Raw genomic sequence first — 17,268 nt, forward strand, 5'->3', positions numbered from 1 at the left:
GGCACCCTCCACCCCCCGGTTCCCCACCACCCCTCCCGGTGCCCCGGCAGGCAGGAGGTGCCCTCTCGGCCCGGGAAGGTAAAGCACAAGAGCGCACCCCAAGCGCCTCCAGCCAAATCCTGCCCCAAACAAGCGCTGCGCTGAAGCGTGTCTGCCCCCCTTAAACCTTCGTAAGGCATCAAGGACAGGGAACGGCTGGAGAGGGTCCAGCAAAGGGCTGTGAAGGTGATTAGGGGACTGGAGCATCTTTCTTACGAGGAAGGGCTGAGGGACTTTCAGTCTAGAGAAAAGATGACTGAGGGGGGATCTTATCAATGCGTATAAATCCTTAAAGGAAGGGTGCCAGGGGGATGGGAACAGCCTTTTTTCAGTGGTACCTCTTGTCCTATCACTGGGCAACAGGCACAAACTTGAACATAGGAAGTTCCATCTAAACATGAGGAGGAACTTCTTTACTTTGAGGGTGGCAGAGCACTGGCACAGGCTACCCAGAGAGGTGGTGGAATCTCCCGCACTGGAGTCATTCCAAACCCACCTGGACACCGTCCTGTGCCAACCTGTACTAGGTGAGCCTGCTCTGGTAGCACAGGCTTCCCGCAGGGTCACAGCCTGCTTCGGACACTCACCTGCTCCAGCATGGTGTCCTCTACGGGCAGCAGAGGGACAACCTGCCACACCACGGTCTTCACCACAGGCTGTAGGGGAATCTCTGCCTGGACGGCAGGCACCGCTGCTGCTCGCTGCCATGCATTCCTACTGCCTCAGTCAGCAACGGCAAGAGAAAAACATACCAATGCACATCCTCGTGTTTTAAAATGCAACTGCTGAAGACACTTTGGCACGAACAGGGAGGATGTTCTTCCATACCACGACACAACTACAGCCCATGTTAAGTGCATTGAGAAGAGAGAAGCAAATAACAAAAGGGGCAGAGCTGCCAGGAGAAAAAACCCCAGGGCAGTGGTGTCAGGAGTGTTCTGCTGTTTGTTCCCTACGAATATAATGTGGCCTGGAAGTGTGTTAACTGCATGCCCGTGCATCAGCAATAACCGTGGCAGCAAAGCAACCACACAGCACACAAGCAAGTGGGAGAGGTGGGAGGATGCCCAAAACCGTGACACCCAAATAACAAGGGGAGACGACAGTTCTGTTGAATATTTTAATATCTGCATTGCCTTCATAGCGCAATTAAAGCAATCTTTAAAATTCACTTATTACAAATGTTTGTCAAGTCTATTTTTCCCCAGAAACATTTTTCTTACTTCCTTGCACATACACCCAAACACACTATAAAAACCTCATTCATAACATCAAAGGAAGGGCAATCATCATTCATGTAAACATCTTTCTTAGAGTTATCCATTTTTTAAAAGTCATGAATAAACCTACAGATGTTCAATAAGGCTCATAGTTCGAGTACAAATGTCATAAAACACCTATCAAGTACTGTATACAAGTTAAGTACTCCGGGGTTAACTGTTAACACACGTGTAAGCTTACCCCAAGGATTATTCTTTAGCACTTAGTTCTTCAGAACAGAGACACCCAGTAATTATGGGCTAAAGAGTATTAAAATAGCAGAAGGCCCAGCAGAAACTGTTAGGTAATACACAATTTTAGTCTGGATCTTAGCTCAAGAGTTAAATTCAGTACAGCTACAGTAGGAAAGGTTTTCCGGGAGGAAGTCTGCAGAAAGGAGGGATGGGTCCGTTTGTACAGTATCACGGAGGGACAAGCTGAGAGGTATGTCCTGAAGACGTGACTGGCCTTGCTATTGCAATTATTTATGACAGCCATGTGTAATGCTGCATAAATACTTTCCCAAATAGCAGAAGCGACCATTTGTAATTGTAAAGATCATTTGTTGCATCTCCCTTCATTTAAAAAAAAAATAAAATCTACTTATTGGTAATCAATTACACTTGCATCTTACAAAAAGACATCCTTTTAAATTTGGTTTAGATCTTACTGGAACTTTTTTTTTTTTGATATTCATTCTACCATGAAAATATTTCATACAAACATCATTTTACATACAAATATGTTAAAACTTGTGAAGAGGGTCTTCCCGCACTCATGATTTTATGGCTTGAACATTTAATTGCTTAGATTTTTTTGTATATATGTATTTCTTCTGGAAAAAAAAGTTACAGTAAAACTGGTAGAGAAAGAGGGCAGGAGCTTCAATTGCCTGAAGACAGAAGAGCGCCAAGAGGAGGGTCCATTCAACAGATAGTGACCTTAGTGTTCAAAACCTTTGATCTGGGGCAAGTAAACATGCACTCAATCTTGCACCTTTTTTTTAAAAAAAAAAAATAATATATATCCCTTATAAGACTGCTTAGAAATGTTTTGTCCAAAAATATAGTTCTCATGTTTCCAGTACATAAAGCAAAAGGACCCAGTTCTGCCTGGGGTGCAGGTGAGCGTAAAGCCCACTTACACCCACGGGCAAAACTGCTCCTGCGCCTGCGTTCCTCGCCCAACTGCTCTCAGCATGCCACAGCGCGGTGTAAGTGAGGAAGAGGCATCTAATGCAGCACCCCAGCATATAAGGAGACACTTCAGCAATATTGTTTTCAAAGCAACTGCGTTTGTTTGTTTGTTTTTTGTTTGTTGGTTTGGTTTCTTTTTAAGTGCTTGGAGGTGTATTCCTCAGGCACGCACAGCTCCAGCAATTCTGCTGTGCCAGAGGAAAACAAAGCAGCAGATAACCAGCTCTGTACAACTCGTTACCTCATCGCAACGGCAGCATTTTCCAAAAAGACTATCAAATTGAGTGAAAGGATAGAAATCACAGAGATCTCTGAGACAGAAGGGACATTGTACAGTTCCTGGTGCAACCGAAGTGGTGAGCACTGGTTTTGACTGAAGGATGGGGGCACCCAACTGGGAAGGAAACAGAAAAGGGGTGATTTTCCACCACTTCTTGGTTTCTCGTGCCAGACGGGATACGTTGGCTACTCTGCTCCTCCGGTGCCCGGCGGAGGCTGAGAAATCCCTGACGGCGCTCTCGCTTCTACACCAGCAGTGTGCTACAACAGCCCCGGGAAAGAAACCACAGCCATCGCCAACTGTGTGCGACATTGAAAGCTCGGCATCCAACAAGGCTGGACTGAAGAGAAGGCAACCTAGGCGCTCCCGAAACACGCGGCCTCGAAAGGCCGAGCAACCGGCCTCCCAAAGGTCTCAAAACCTGCGCAAAGTTGCCCAAGAGCTGCACTTGAGCACAAGCATGGGCCAACCTAGCGGGTATTGTCACAACTGCGCAAAAAGTCAAAAAGCTGTCACAGTTCTCGCTCTGATCGCTGAAGAGCCATATCCACCTACTTCCTTTGACTTTTTCAACAGTTAAGACTTACATGTATTTATGTAGGTTAAGGTTTCTTTAATTACTACCAAAAAAAAAAAAAAAAGGAAAAAAGCCTTTTCAGATTTGTGAAGGAAAATCAGGTGTTTTAGTAGATCCCAAAATGTAAAATTACAGCACCAGACTCAACTTGAGACCACCCTTTTCCCCTCTTATCCAGAGCAGTGACCCAGCAGCAGGTAGCTCTCAGCTTAACTTCTCATGCTCTCTTGTCTCCAAGATTAACTGCCTCTGCAGAAAACTAAGCTTCTGTATTCTTGGTGACAAAACACAGTGCTGCCATAGCAGGAAGATCCATTTAAGATTTTTTTTTTTTTTTTTGGAAAGAGACAATCAGCAGTCTCTAACACAGGCTAATACAGGCTCCTTCTCATAAAGGAGCTCAGGTTAAATAACCCTCCCACATCACAGAGGAGCCACGTGCAGCACTGCAGACCAAAGGCAGATGTTGGGAACTGATCCCAACTGAAAAAAGCAGCAATTCCAGGCTCTCTTATGCCATTCTTTAGTCACAACAGGTATTCCAAGAGCCAGCTGCTCACCCAGGCTCAGCTGACAGGCGTCAGCTCTTCTTCCAGTTTCTGCGCTGACAGGACAGGTCCTTGGCCAGACTCTGAGAAGTGGAGCTTCTTTACTCACAGCATCCTCATCAACGGTCAGCTGCATCCAACGAACTCAAATGGATTGCTTTGCAAAACGACTGCTTCCTCTGCTCCAAATTAAAACCGTGTTTTGGTGTGGGCCTTGTGTTACTACCAATAAATAGTTTTGCTAAGCTGGTCTCGCTATCGAGTGAGCCCCAGAAGCTGAGCTGCAATACGTTGACCAAGTTAAGGCATTATTTGGAGTTCTGTAACTAACCTGTGTTTGAACCTGTGGTCGCCAACGCATACCTCTCAAAAACCTCTGAAGGACACACTGAGCCCTGAGCCCTTTCACTACCCAGCGGTAAAAACCATCCCCACCATCTCCACTCTAACAGATCACAAATAAAAAGCAAAGAAGAATTAAAAGGCTTGGTCCTGAATCAAGCCAAAGCAGCTTTATAATCACAATTTTTTTATAGAAGGTTGGTCACTGAAGAAGGGATCTATAGGAGGACCAATAGATTTTAACAGATCAGAGAGAAAAAGGACAGTAGAGCTAACAGAGACAAGAGCCACAGCTGTGGCATACTACCAGGCTACAAGCATACGGAAGAGCAAGAGAATTTGCTTGACTGTCACCAAACTAACAGCTTTTGAGAACATGCAGAGGATGCCTCAGTGCCTTTTTTTTTTTTTTTGTTCTTCTAGCATTTCACCATTTTAGGATGCAACCTTCAAACCTGATGCGCAAAGAGCACCTATCTGTATTTATCTCAAAAATCAGGCAATACAAAGACTGACAAATCTATTAAAACATAAGTAACTCCACATGAAAAGGGGATAGCAGAGGAATACGAAACTCATCAGGAATGAAGCCAAAGGAGCTCTAGAGGTCAGAACATTTTAAGCACAATTCTTTAGCGGGCACAAAGAGGCCAGCAGTCCAAAGCAGCTTATCAAGACTATGGAAGGAATCACCATTCATCCACAGAAGGGTTCAGTCATGTATCTTCCCTCTCCTCTTCCCCGCACTTAAACACAAGCCTCAACTGCGCAAACTTCATGGTCCTGGCAGAGTAATCCACAAGAGAGACACAGCTTACTACCAGAGTGGGACACTTCCCTGCCAACAGCTCAAACAGCACTGATCTAAATCAATGACCTGTGGGCAGGCAGGGGAAGATCAAGACATGCATATTTCTTTTTGAGGTTGATTTGCCGAAGCCGTGCTGCCAATCAGCCTTTGACAACTCTCCCTCAACCTGTGAGGCTCAGTTCTGTCCCTGCACGCTCAGCCGTGTCCCTGAGCTGTCACCTCCGCCAGCCACCTGCCTCGGATGAGGAGCGGAGCCGTGGCCTGAGCCTCCAGCGCAAGGAGATGGGTGGTGTCAAAGCTCACATTCAGATCACTGCTGGAAGAGTGTCAAAAAGCCCTGAGCCTACTTGTGTGTGTGTCGTCCCCTCCAGCCCCCAGCACAAGCACAGAGTAGCTTTTATGCAAGCTTAAATGGTGAAGTGCTGGAAAAGGTTTGTGATCAGTCACGGAGACTAAACAGAGCCCCAAATTAGAGGGGTTCTTATTAATAATTCCTAACTTTGTACAGGTACCAAAGCAAGGATTCTCAGACTGCACAAAACAGCAACCTCATCCTTCCACTTGAAGGTACCACCCCAACACATTCTCCATGTCTAGGTCCCCAAACAGCCAGACACCTCCAACCGTTCAAGCAACCAACTAAAATGTGTTGCAATAGAAAGGTAGGTCTGATTCCCAAATCATTTATGTTACATATATACAAACTTTTTTTTTTTCTTAAACTACAAACATTTAAAGAAAGTGTTGCAAATGCCTTTGAGGATTTTTCCCCCCAAGCTGCTAAACCCGAAAGAGAGCATCGGAGTCCGAGCATTGGCTCCCGTATCCAGATCGAGATGATACATTATTTCTCTCATACAGCATTAGGCAAGACCAGTACAGTATCTGAAAAAATGCACAATTTCCCTACCCGTGAAAAACCCCAGAACACAGCCCTGCAGATGAATTTTCATAAGCCCCCACTGTTGGCTGCAACAAAGCTATGGATTGACTGCTGTTTCTAAATATGAGCAGAGTGTGATGTTTTTACATTCATTGTTTGTCTTTCAAAAACAATCTTTTCACATCTTTTTTTTTAATCTTATTTTGATATCTCATACTATATTAATTTACTGTGTCTTAAACCAGTACTACTAAACGACAGCTACAAGGCTATATTCTTTGTCAACTGAACACGTACAAAAAAGCTACAGCTCTCCTTAACCAAGCACTACAGCCTGCCCTCAAATACATACACCTCCTTTAAGAGAATTCACGTGAGACGCAAGCATCTCACTGCAAGAATTTCTGCCTTGAGAACTGGCCACTTTAACGGGTGAAATACACAAACCAACTCATGGACACTAATGCAAGTAATGTGCTTGCCTTCCAGAACACGTACTTCTGAAAAGTCCTTCAAAAAGTGAATCCGTTTTCTCCTTTCAGAAAATCTTCATGCAAAGAACAGCTTCATTTGCGTGTCATAATCATAAATTAAATAAAATAAGCCAGCCGTAAAGGCTAGATAAATATTAGGTCTGGACATGTTGCTATACTATTTAGAGAGCCACAGAGACCAACACACAGCACTCTCACATACACACACAAGCCTTTCCACTAGTTAGAAAGGATTTTCTCCTGCAAAAGAGGATTTTTAGAAAGAACAACATTCAGACAAGAGGAAAGGGGAGTTAAAACCCAGCCTCCTATATGCTAATAAATAAACTGCTCTATTGCAAGATTCAGATCAAAGGTTTAAAAAGGCAAAATTATGCTACTATTAGAGAATATCAAAATATTACTGTTATCATCACAAGTGGCATATATGCAAAATGCAGTTGCACAATAATGCCTAGGCAGATAGAGAGCAACACTAAGTCTGCCGACTAAAAGTGAACGATATACCCATTTTAGTTTCCTGTCTAGTCTTTTGGCATCTTTGCATATGGTGCAAAAGCAGAAGCTACCAAAGAATATCACGTCTCGTATAGAATATTAAATAATTTCTCCAGATAAGACTGGTGCAACGCTAGCTAATTTTAAATCTGCTATGAGTAACACAGTCAAACCTAGTTAGTATGCAAGAAACTTATCTCTTAACACAGAATGCAAAGTTATGATGCAACAGCATGAACAATCCCTGGTTGTCCAGTTTTCAGTATAAAGGTAGTGCATAGATCCAAGTTTCTGTTTCAGTTTGCTGAACGGCGAAGGAGCTCCCATTTCACTTTTGCTGGGCAGCCTGGAAAGCTTTCAGTTCCAGCTGGTACCACTCCGGCGCTTCTGGCCCGTTCTGCCCAACGGGGTTGTGATCGTATCCGTAAGCCACTGTTAATTCTTCATCCTTCTCCACAGCCCTGATGGTACGGATACACTTGATAGGCCCAAAACGAGGATGAACAAACCTAGACAGAGAATAAACACCTTTGCTAGGCTTAGCTGTCAATCCACGGACTCTGTTAGCCCCATTTACAGTTTCAGAAGTCACTCAGAATAATACCACGTAATCTGATATCAGATGAGATCACTTTGAATCAATTTTACGAAGACTTAAGTAATAAGGGCAGAACCATCAACGTATTAAAACAGCTTTGGGTAGCTCTATTACTTGCAATTATTCAACAGTCCTGTAACACTGCTTGTTTGTACTAAGTAAATAAAACAAAGTTAATCACTGCCACATGCCTTGGGCTTGCAGAGGTAAACATCTGCATGACAGGAAAACAGTATAGATTGTAAGAGACTGGAGAGCATGGAAAATTGTCCATCTTAGTCTCCTCAGTACAGGTTACCTACCGAACAATCATAACGTACTTCTGTACACCTTCTACCAGGGTCTCACAGTAAAGGGAACTGGCTTATTTAATGAAGGAAAACTATTTTCTACATATGTATCTCCACAGGTGTGTTAGTTTATACATTGGTACGGAAATATTTATACCCTTAAGCACATGTATACATCAAACGTTTCCAAGTGCTCTGCACCAACTGCAGACCACCAAGACACTTACTTTTTGAGTTTCAGAAATGACAGCGTATTTGATAGTGCTGATCAAGTAGTAGCAAACGTGGTGCAGTCCCAGCCAAGCTAGGATTTACAGAGCTGTGCTTACGCATTTTAGAATCAAGAGGCAGCTCCTAAAGTTCACGGCAAAATTGAAGTTTGCAACTATGTTAAGATATTCCATGGTGTAAGTCCCAAGAGACAGCAAACACCTGCAATGCCAGCCAGTTTCCAACTTGGTACAGGTGAGCAGGAACTCCTCCTAATGCCCGGACCCATCACTCCCAGCCCCGTTCGTCTGCCCAGAAACACGCTGTAAGCCCAGACCACAAGCCTACAGCTTCTTCTCCGAAACACGGGACTCTACTTACGGGTCATAGATGCAGTTAGGAGTGAAAGAATGGTTGGCCTTATGCCCCAGCGATGCACAGTACTTGGCGGCATGGTTGTAGGGCTCTGGCACGTCTATGACCGTTTCGTCATCCAGGGATATTGTATTTCCATTGAGGGCCCAGTCTCTGCTGTCTACCTAGTGTGCAACGCAAAAATCCAGTGTGTGTGTGTAGGGGTCAACTTTGCCAGCAGTTTGAAAGCGAACATTCAAATATATGCAACTAAAGCTTTTCCTGTATGTATGTCATTTAAAAAAAAAACAAACAACACTTTTTTATCTACACATAGGTGAGCACGCACTTTCTTTCAATAAACTCCATCATATTAAATCGTAAGGGTGGGCAGGGGGCGGGTGTAAAAGCCTACTATAAGAAGATTTCAGAAGGAGCAATGAAAATTCAGACTGACTTTTTTCTGTCCTTTACCTCCTGGTGTGTAATTCGCACTCCGTTGTAAAAGGACATAACCGTACTGGCTTCTGCTGCTATTTTCGAAAATAATCCTTCTCCAGCACTGGAAATTAGAGAGACATCAACATAAACCCTACAAGGGAAAAAGGATGTGGAATTAGTGATCGGCTAAAATTTTCACTTTCAAGAAGTATTATCACAATAAAGATTGGCATAAAGACTAAAACTTCAATATAATAATAAAACTAATAATAATAACAATAATTCAAAACCTCCAAATGCAATTCCCTCTCCTCCATATGTTCTATTTTGACAAAACAGAGTTTTGATGGGAAGTGGGGGCTGACTTCATCTATTAGTTTGAAATGCATTTTTTAAGTGCAAATCTACTGTTATTGCTCAATGACGGCTCCAACACAGGAACACCATCAGTAACATACCAGAATCCCAGAGGTCCCCACTACTGAGGTTGCTGATGTGTACATGCACAGATGAACAAGAGTTTTCAAGGTGAAGCCCTAGATCTTTAAGTACTTGATGCAAATTAATGCCAGCATTTTACTAATCACTTATTTGGATATTTCAGAGTATCAGAAAAGGACTACAACCGAGGTATCTACAGAGCAAGGCCTCTTAAAAGTCTAGGTAAAAAGTGTAATTGTGGAGTAGCCATGGAAGAGATATCACTGACTGACTACGATGAGACAGTTGCTGAGGAACGTGTTTTGACACTACAGGGTTGTCACAAGCAGTATCTCACTTTCCTCCAGCTCGATGATTTACTCCTGCCACTTTGCTACATCTGTAGGGAAGGTAGAAAACTTTGGACAATGCATGCTATTCAGTGAGACACACTGAATGCAGCACACTGCAACCTGAAGCCAGTTACACATCTAGAAAATAGGGAACGGCGTACTTTTTTTTTTTTTTCCCACGGAATATTGTAGGTGTGGGCTATCAGTGGAGCCCAAGACTTGGCTGAACAGGTCTTTGAAATGCTAAGAAATTATCCTAGTTTAATCTCTTTAAAAAGTATTGCTGTGTTCTATCCACTAGAGTGCAATTTTACTGTGCGAATCAGAAAGAAATTCAGTCAAGTCAAACACTGACTGATGGGCAGTAATGGGATTAATTTCACTAACCCTCACACACTTTTTTGTTTTAAATTTTAAATGATAAAATGTTCGCAAAATTAGGCCCTAAATATGTAACAGCAAAGAAAAATGGACAATATTGAAAGAGGGGAGAAGAAAAAAAGCCTACCTCTCTGACTCGTAAGGATCAGGAAGAAGTGCATTTGTAGAAATGCAGGATGAAGTAGATTTGTCAAAACTGTATACTGGGCCTAAAAAAAAAAAAACAGAAATCAAAGGAAATAAACTAACTGGCAGTACTGAAAGCATGTAACCCTTAACTTAATCAAGGCATTTGAGAATTAAATTTTAATGACTGCAAGAAATACATGTCATGCTTCCAAAAAACAGTATTCAACAGAACTGCACCTGTAAAAGTTTCTTGATTATTTTTTCCCCTCAACATACTAGAGTAGCACAAAAAGGTGATATATATGTTCTTCAAACTACTAACTTTTAAAACGGAGGACTGGACAGTCTTTCAAAACTAACCCTCCTAGAATCTGTAATTAAAACTAAAAAGCAAAGCAAATTTTAAAAGGATATATTCAATAACACATTAATTATAAAAAAATCTCAGACTATTTCAAATATTAAATGTTTCTAGTCCAAATCCTGAGGATACTTCAGGCAGAAGATAATGTTCAGTAATCACAAAGTACACTTGCTACAGTTTATTTCCTGCCATTAATAAGCAACTCAGTGGTACAGCTCTAATTATATCCTTACATCCCTCTCCAATCAACTGCCAGAGGATTATCTGGGAGATAGGTTAAGATGCAGGTGGAAATAAGATGGGAAAAAAACCCCAAAATACAATATTACTAAGTTTAATAAAAGGCCATTGTCCCTGGAGTCCAAGAACTGTTCCGGCCAAAGGCAACTTCCTCCAGAGTGTCATTCAATCCTATTTACAAAGCACCACTGTACCCTCTCACAAGCTACCTTTTAAGTTACGTTTTGATTTGCTATTACAACAGAGAGATTTAAAAACATAGTAAGTCATGCATTTGCTTCTCGATGCCTTTTCCCTGAGTTTTATGTTCTTATTTCATATTGAGTGAGACAACCTTTGCTGGCAAAACTGTAAATGCATGAGCATAGTCCCTGTTTACTGCTCATGGCCCTGCCTGCACTTTAAGCCACTCACCTCCAAAACATCATACACCTCAGAGCAGCAAAACTAGTCCAGATCTATCAGCCCGAGGCACCACTGCCCTGGAAGAAGGAGCATTAGCTCCATGGGTCGAAGGCATCACCCTGACCCCAACCATTTCACAGCCACCTTCTATCAGCAGGACTAGACAGACTGAAGGGTGCTGGTGAATCAGACTGTTACACAACAGCTGAATCTAGTTCACTAATTCCAGTCCCCGTGTCCTTTCAGTCCCGTAACGCAGATGCCAGAATATTCACAGTCCTAACGTTCACTTGCACAAAGCCAACTGACAGAGTTACAACCAAACCACGGCTCCCTCCTTACTTTTAGGCCTCCCTACTCCCTATTTTACTAAGACAAAGCCTGTAACTGTGCCAGCATTAACATGGTTAAGTAGGTTCTCATGCTGGCACGGATGGTAATGGTGTGTGTGACAGGCAGGACTGCGCCCATGGTATGTAGGAGAGAAGGGTTATGGAATGCAGTTCAGCAGCACCACTGCTTCCCCTTTGTTCCCAGAGTAAAGGGATCACTCCATGTGCCTTTCTCTCCAACTTTATCATTGAGAAAAACGGCTTCTCACTAATAGACTTATTATCTCATTGCAGCCAGGCTTTGGTCTCTAATGGGAAACCAAGCTGTTTACAGCGAAGAGCTGGTAGTGAGAACATAAGTTTCTGTGTTAGCTGAACTTACTGCCTGGTACTACTTCAAACTGAGGTTTCCCATCCTCCAGAGATGTCAGAGTTGCCAGTTTTGCTTCTATCATTTCTCCATCTATGAATCTTCCAGAATATGCAGTCTTTCCATCAGGGTACACATAGGCTATTTTCTCTCCTGTCATCTCCCCTTCTTCATTCACTTCTCCCACAAGGCTGCCTCCATCCTGAAAGCACGGGCAAGAAAGAAAATGCAAAGCATTTAGTTGTACTTTCCTATCTTCAGAAAATGAAAAAGATTTTCCCCAACTTTTTAAAGAAGCAATCTAAGCTACCGTAAATTCAGATGTGAGATCATGAAAATGGGTGAGAAACAGACACATGAAGAAGGTGGGTGAAGTCATTCCAGTCAGGATAAAACTGATAAAAGACATGAACAGGGTTTTATACTTTGTTTGAAACAGGCAAAACCCAAGGTCTTTCCTTCCACAAGACACAAATACTGAGTTTCAACTGGTAAATTTTTCACACGAGCAGTCTGTGAACCAAGGCCCGAAGCCACACGCAAACTTTGTCTTGAGATTTTTTTAGTGTGATACTGTGCTGGAGGAAAGAAAAAATTAAAACACTGCCTTGCTCACTGCTAATTCATGGTACATCAAAAGACTTGAGGCTATTTAAGAAAAAAAAAGAAAAAAAAAAAGATTTGCTGGACGACTGGGGAGTTCCTCTGTCCCCAGCATCCCCCTGTGATGTCAGGTGGTACTCCACAAGAACAACTGTTTGCTGAAATCCATCATCAGCAACACTTTTCCTCTCTAAGGTTTATACATTTTAGCCCTGGGCTTTGCCATCTGTGATTTGCCTGCAACTCCAGTTAGGTCGATTTACGGAATTGCAGAATGAGACGCAGATTAGCACAGGTCTAACAACTTCGGGTGTTTGTTTCAAAAAGGACAAGGAAACATCTTCAAATAATGCCTTGGAGCAAGACCAGCAAGTGTGATGTGGAAACAGACTGATTTCGATCACAATCGCTGCACACAGACTCTATTTAAGAGTGGCACCATTTTGTTCAACTCCAAGGATGAAAGAGCTTCAAACATACTGTAGAAAGAAACAGTGAACCTTAAGTTTGGGTAAAAATTTGTGCACATAGCATCATGCACAGAACCATGCATAAACAAACGGCAAAGGTTTTTTTGAAACACCTTGTATCCTTTAGTCTGGCAAGATGATAATGATAAACAACCTCTAAATACCCACATTTCCAGAAGGTACAGCAACACTTCGTCAGCTGGAAGATGAAACAGGAGACATATGACCTGAAGGGTCAGCTGTGTGCATTTTATACACCAGTACTGGAAAACTGCTACTTGTTTGGCAGGGTACACCAAGCATTTGTTGATTCGAACACACATGCTTAATGGCAATAGTGAAAACCATTAAATAAAATGAACAGCCAATGGTAAGCATTTGAAATGAATCTGCAACTAAAGTATGTGCAATATGTAGCACAGAAATAGATTGGGTTTTGACCAGCAGCTTAATTACACGCAGACGTTTTCCCCTCCTCAGCACAAGGTAAAGATTAAAAGGTTCAAGTCTACAGTGTTGTGTAAGGCTGAATAGGAATTAAAAAAAAGTTACATCTGATTTGTTGGGGGAAGCCAGACTTCACAACATACCCTGCAGAAACACACAAAGTCTCCCCTCCTAGCTAAATAAGAGCTGCAGGTTGCAATAGCTTGCACAGCTCCCATGCTCCTCACCTGCAGCCAGTACTACAAAGTGGCAAAATCACCAGCTCAGCCTTCCCAAGGAGGCACACATAAATGCACTTCCAAGGGGCCGAGTTCCCTGGAAGACAAAAATAGTGGAGGCCATCTCGCAGCCTTGCTGAATCCTGTCTACTGGGCAAACATTCAACGCTGAAAAGGTTAAACCGTACGTTGGATTATCCAAAATGAAAATGCACAGATCTTCCACCCAGATTTTTGTGTGTTGACTTTTGAATAGCTGGGTCACAGCGGATATTTGTTTCAGCTGGGGAGAAAAGAAAGCTACATAATGGTACTATTCTGCAATAAAGAGAGCAGGTGGTGAGGCTTACCGGGTAATAAATCCAACAAACTCCATGACGAATGTTGTCTTTATACTGCCCTTTGAATATCAGCCGCCCGTCGCTGTCATACTCCTGGGCTGGTCCATTCAGCTCTCCATCCACGTATGTACCATGAAGGACCACTCCATCCTCGTAAGTGTAGATTCCCTGGCCTTGCAGGGCATCATCAACATAGTACCCTTCCAGGGTGCTGGTAAAGAGAGAAAGAAAACAGCAGTGGAAGACTTTTCATCTCTCCATAAGAGCTAACTCAAAGCCTCAACACGAGGCACAGCACAACCCTGCTCCTCTGCTCGTCATTCTATATATTACTGGTACAGAGGCTGAGGGGAGACCTTCAAGAAAGCCAGGTCCTAGGAGGAGGTAACTGTTGATGCCTGGTTTGTTGGGTACCCTACCCCGAAAAGCACATCACCACTGCAACAATCACAGTTTTTCTTCATTTTGTCGGTGGCGTCTCTCCGAGAGCGCAGGCTGTCGCAGGGCAGAGCCACGTGCAGGCAGACGGGAAGGTATGCTAAAAGGCTCGGCAGCGGCTGCCGGGGCTCCCTCGCTGGGACATCGCTTCCAGCATCTTTCCTCCATCCCCTGCCAGGTATCACTATCCCCCATGTCTGAAACTCTGACGTGTTTGCCAATTTCAACCAAATTTGAGGGGGACAAGATGAAGGGGAATAGGAAGGTAAACCTGACTTCTCTGGGCAGCCAAGATGAAAAACAGAAACTTTTTTCTACGGACCTCCAAAGGCAGAGGACAACTTACACTGTCCTTTCACCAGGGTGCGCTGCATGGGCACAGCATTATTCAACTAAATTACATTGCTGAGCTTTGTTTACAAGCTGCAGTAGCAAATTACAGCAACGAATGGACGCTCATGGTCAAAGAAGAAATTATTGCTCAAGTAGGCTACTCTCACATTAGGATTTTCTACCTTCTACGTTTGGATTTTTACTGACATCTCTCCGGTGAGGTGAAACTGAACTGCCATACAGGTGGACTGCAAAAGGGCACAAACTGCAACCTGCTACCAGTGCACCATTAGCTCCCTCGCGACACACTTAGCAGCAACCTGTACCAGATATGCCAAAAGCACTGGCATTTTTCATGTATTTCTATTAAAATGGAACACAGCCTGTCAAACAGAACCAGCACTGCACTTGGATTTGAACAAAGAAACATTTCACTTTGGTTTTGTCTCACAAACCCTTCTGAAGGGGCACAATAATATCTTGCAATCTGCTTCGCTTCCTTTCTTAAAAAAAGACTGCTGAGAGAAACTGCAAAGAACAAAGCGTAACTGTAAAAGAGGATCTACCCAGTTCTTTCTTTCTCAGGTTAGAACTAGCATAAGGAAATACAAACTGTTTAGCTTTTACCCCAGCATATTTAGCTAACAGCCAGCTGCAGTACACATACTTTCACTGTATAATTCTTTTTCTGATGCAGACTTCTAAGGCATAAGCCCAAACAGTGTCTGGGGGCACATGAGTCTGCATGTTTCACAAAACTTTACAAAATGCATTTTCAAGAGTTGCAGAAGGAATGTTTTCTCAGAATTAACTTTCTGGTTTCTAAAGCTTCACCCTCTGTTTTTACATAACTTCAGCAAGCTGGCTGAGGTTTCCACAGGAAAATACACTACAGTAGAGAACGTACATTACCCATGACAGATAGTATGTTTAGAAACAAGACTTCAGCTTTGGTTTTTCACAGCTCCCTTCATAGCAATGCTGTTCTTAACAGTTCCTTTCCTCATGCCGTGCATGGTCCCACAGCAATGCTCACACAGCCTCAGTGCAAACCAGATGCAGAGCAGGAAGGGGAAGGAAAGCTGTTTTACTTTTCAGTCGGATCAATTTCTTGATCCAGATTGCTACAGAGCTGCACAGACAGCTACGGCACCACAGTGCAGGGAAGGAGCAGAGCAGATGAGGGAACCACCTGAGATCTGTGCACTTACACAACTATAAATCACACCACTTTCTCCTCTAGTTCATCACAGATCACCAGATTTGAATTTCATTGTAGCTGGCACCACACACCGAGTCCACATGTAGGACTACCCTTTAAAAGAAGCAGTCACCCCCAGTTTATGTAATGAAACAGACCAAAAAACCTTCTTGTTACCTTTAATGGTATTAATGGAAGTTAACAAGTTGCTAAGTTACAACAGTGCTTCAGCACTGGAAAAAATATCTTTTCTTTTACTGTAACTCAAATTTCTAGGTTTTCCTTCATTGTATCAAGCTTCAAACAGTGTCCCCAAGATCCATCTCTTTCTACTCTCATATCATCTAAGGAAATCAACATAAAGATACCTACAGAAAGAATTCCAGGTCTTTCAACCTCGCCTAAAAACTTAGGCTCTCTAAAACTTCTATACTTCTCACAGTTTTTGGAGATGGTTTTTTCCCCCCTTCTCTCTCTCTTTCTTTTTTTATAAAGGTCTCAAAGTACGTTGTCTGCAGCCCAACACAATACTTGCAGCTAAGACCCGATCACCACAAAGAAGAATAAAGAGCTCCTGTGTCTTGCACAAACAAAATCTTGTTAATACAAACCCTGAGCTAGCCCATATTTTTCCTGGTTGCTTCTCAGATTATCATATTTGGGATAACGTAAGGTTTTAACTAAAGTCAAGATTTATCAGCTGTACTGTCTTCCCATTATCTGCTAGGCCTAGAGTGGCTTTAGGGTATCCACTACCTAGAAAATAAACCAGTGATAAAGTGTTGGGGAGAGGGGGCAATATTTATTGCAGTGTGCTTCCAGGTATTAAGTTACATCAACAAACCCTGATCCATTCATCCCTCCCTCCCTGATCTCCCAGACTTTGCCTCTATATGGGAACACTGAAAACTTTTTCTTAAAAATAATATAATTCTCTACCACGTTCTGAGAGATGTCAGTTTACAAGAGTTTCTAGTTAAGGGAGAACAGCAGCTGCAGCTCTGTGCCAAACACGGCGCTCATGCTTACAATTATTGCGCAAAGTGTTTTGTGAAGTGCACTCCAGCAAGCCTTAGCGCCACTGAAAGCTCAAGCACACGATCCAAAACAGGGAGTATGCCAGAGGTGAAACTTCTCTCTCTGAAAGAATATGTTGGGGTTTGTTGCATTTTTGAAGGGGGAGGAAAAAACAACTGATATCTCATCCCAGGTTTCCAGTCCCTTAAACAATCAACAGGAAAGGGACCGCTATTCCAATAAAGGAAAGAGTTTTCACTGAGGCAAACAAGGCAGCCAGGCAGCCAATCCTATTTCCCAACACTCAAAAAATGAGAACGCTTACACTGCTGCCAGTCCAGTGTCTAACAGGGCTCAACTACTCCCAAACAACAGAGCTACAGCG

The 17,268-nt window shown here is 42.9% G+C and overlaps 1 protein-coding gene across 1 annotated transcript in view; it reads right to left on the bottom strand.

The window, feature by feature from the left end:
• Positions 1-7,172: 7,172 nt before the first annotated feature.
• SETD7 (SET domain containing (lysine methyltransferase) 7) overlaps positions 7,173-17,268 on the bottom strand; it is a 12,741-nt gene continuing 2,645 nt past the window's right edge. The window contains exons 3-8 of the mRNA XM_009892176.1: positions 13,904-14,105; positions 11,828-12,017; positions 10,103-10,184; positions 8,855-8,972; positions 8,408-8,565; positions 7,173-7,437 (exon numbers count right to left, since the gene is read on the bottom strand). Coding sequence (XP_009890478.1) covers positions 7,257-7,437; positions 8,408-8,565; positions 8,855-8,972; positions 10,103-10,184; positions 11,828-12,017; positions 13,904-14,105 — 931 coding nt within the window. The 3' untranslated portion in view covers positions 7,173-7,256. The remainder of the gene's footprint in view (positions 7,438-8,407; positions 8,566-8,854; positions 8,973-10,102; positions 10,185-11,827; positions 12,018-13,903; positions 14,106-17,268) is intronic.

Source organism: Charadrius vociferus, unplaced genomic scaffold, assembly GCF_000708025.1.
Source record: "Charadrius vociferus isolate BGI_N301 unplaced genomic scaffold, ASM70802v2 scaffold199, whole genome shotgun sequence".
Classification (NCBI taxonomy): Eukaryota; Metazoa; Chordata; class Aves; order Charadriiformes; family Charadriidae; genus Charadrius; species Charadrius vociferus.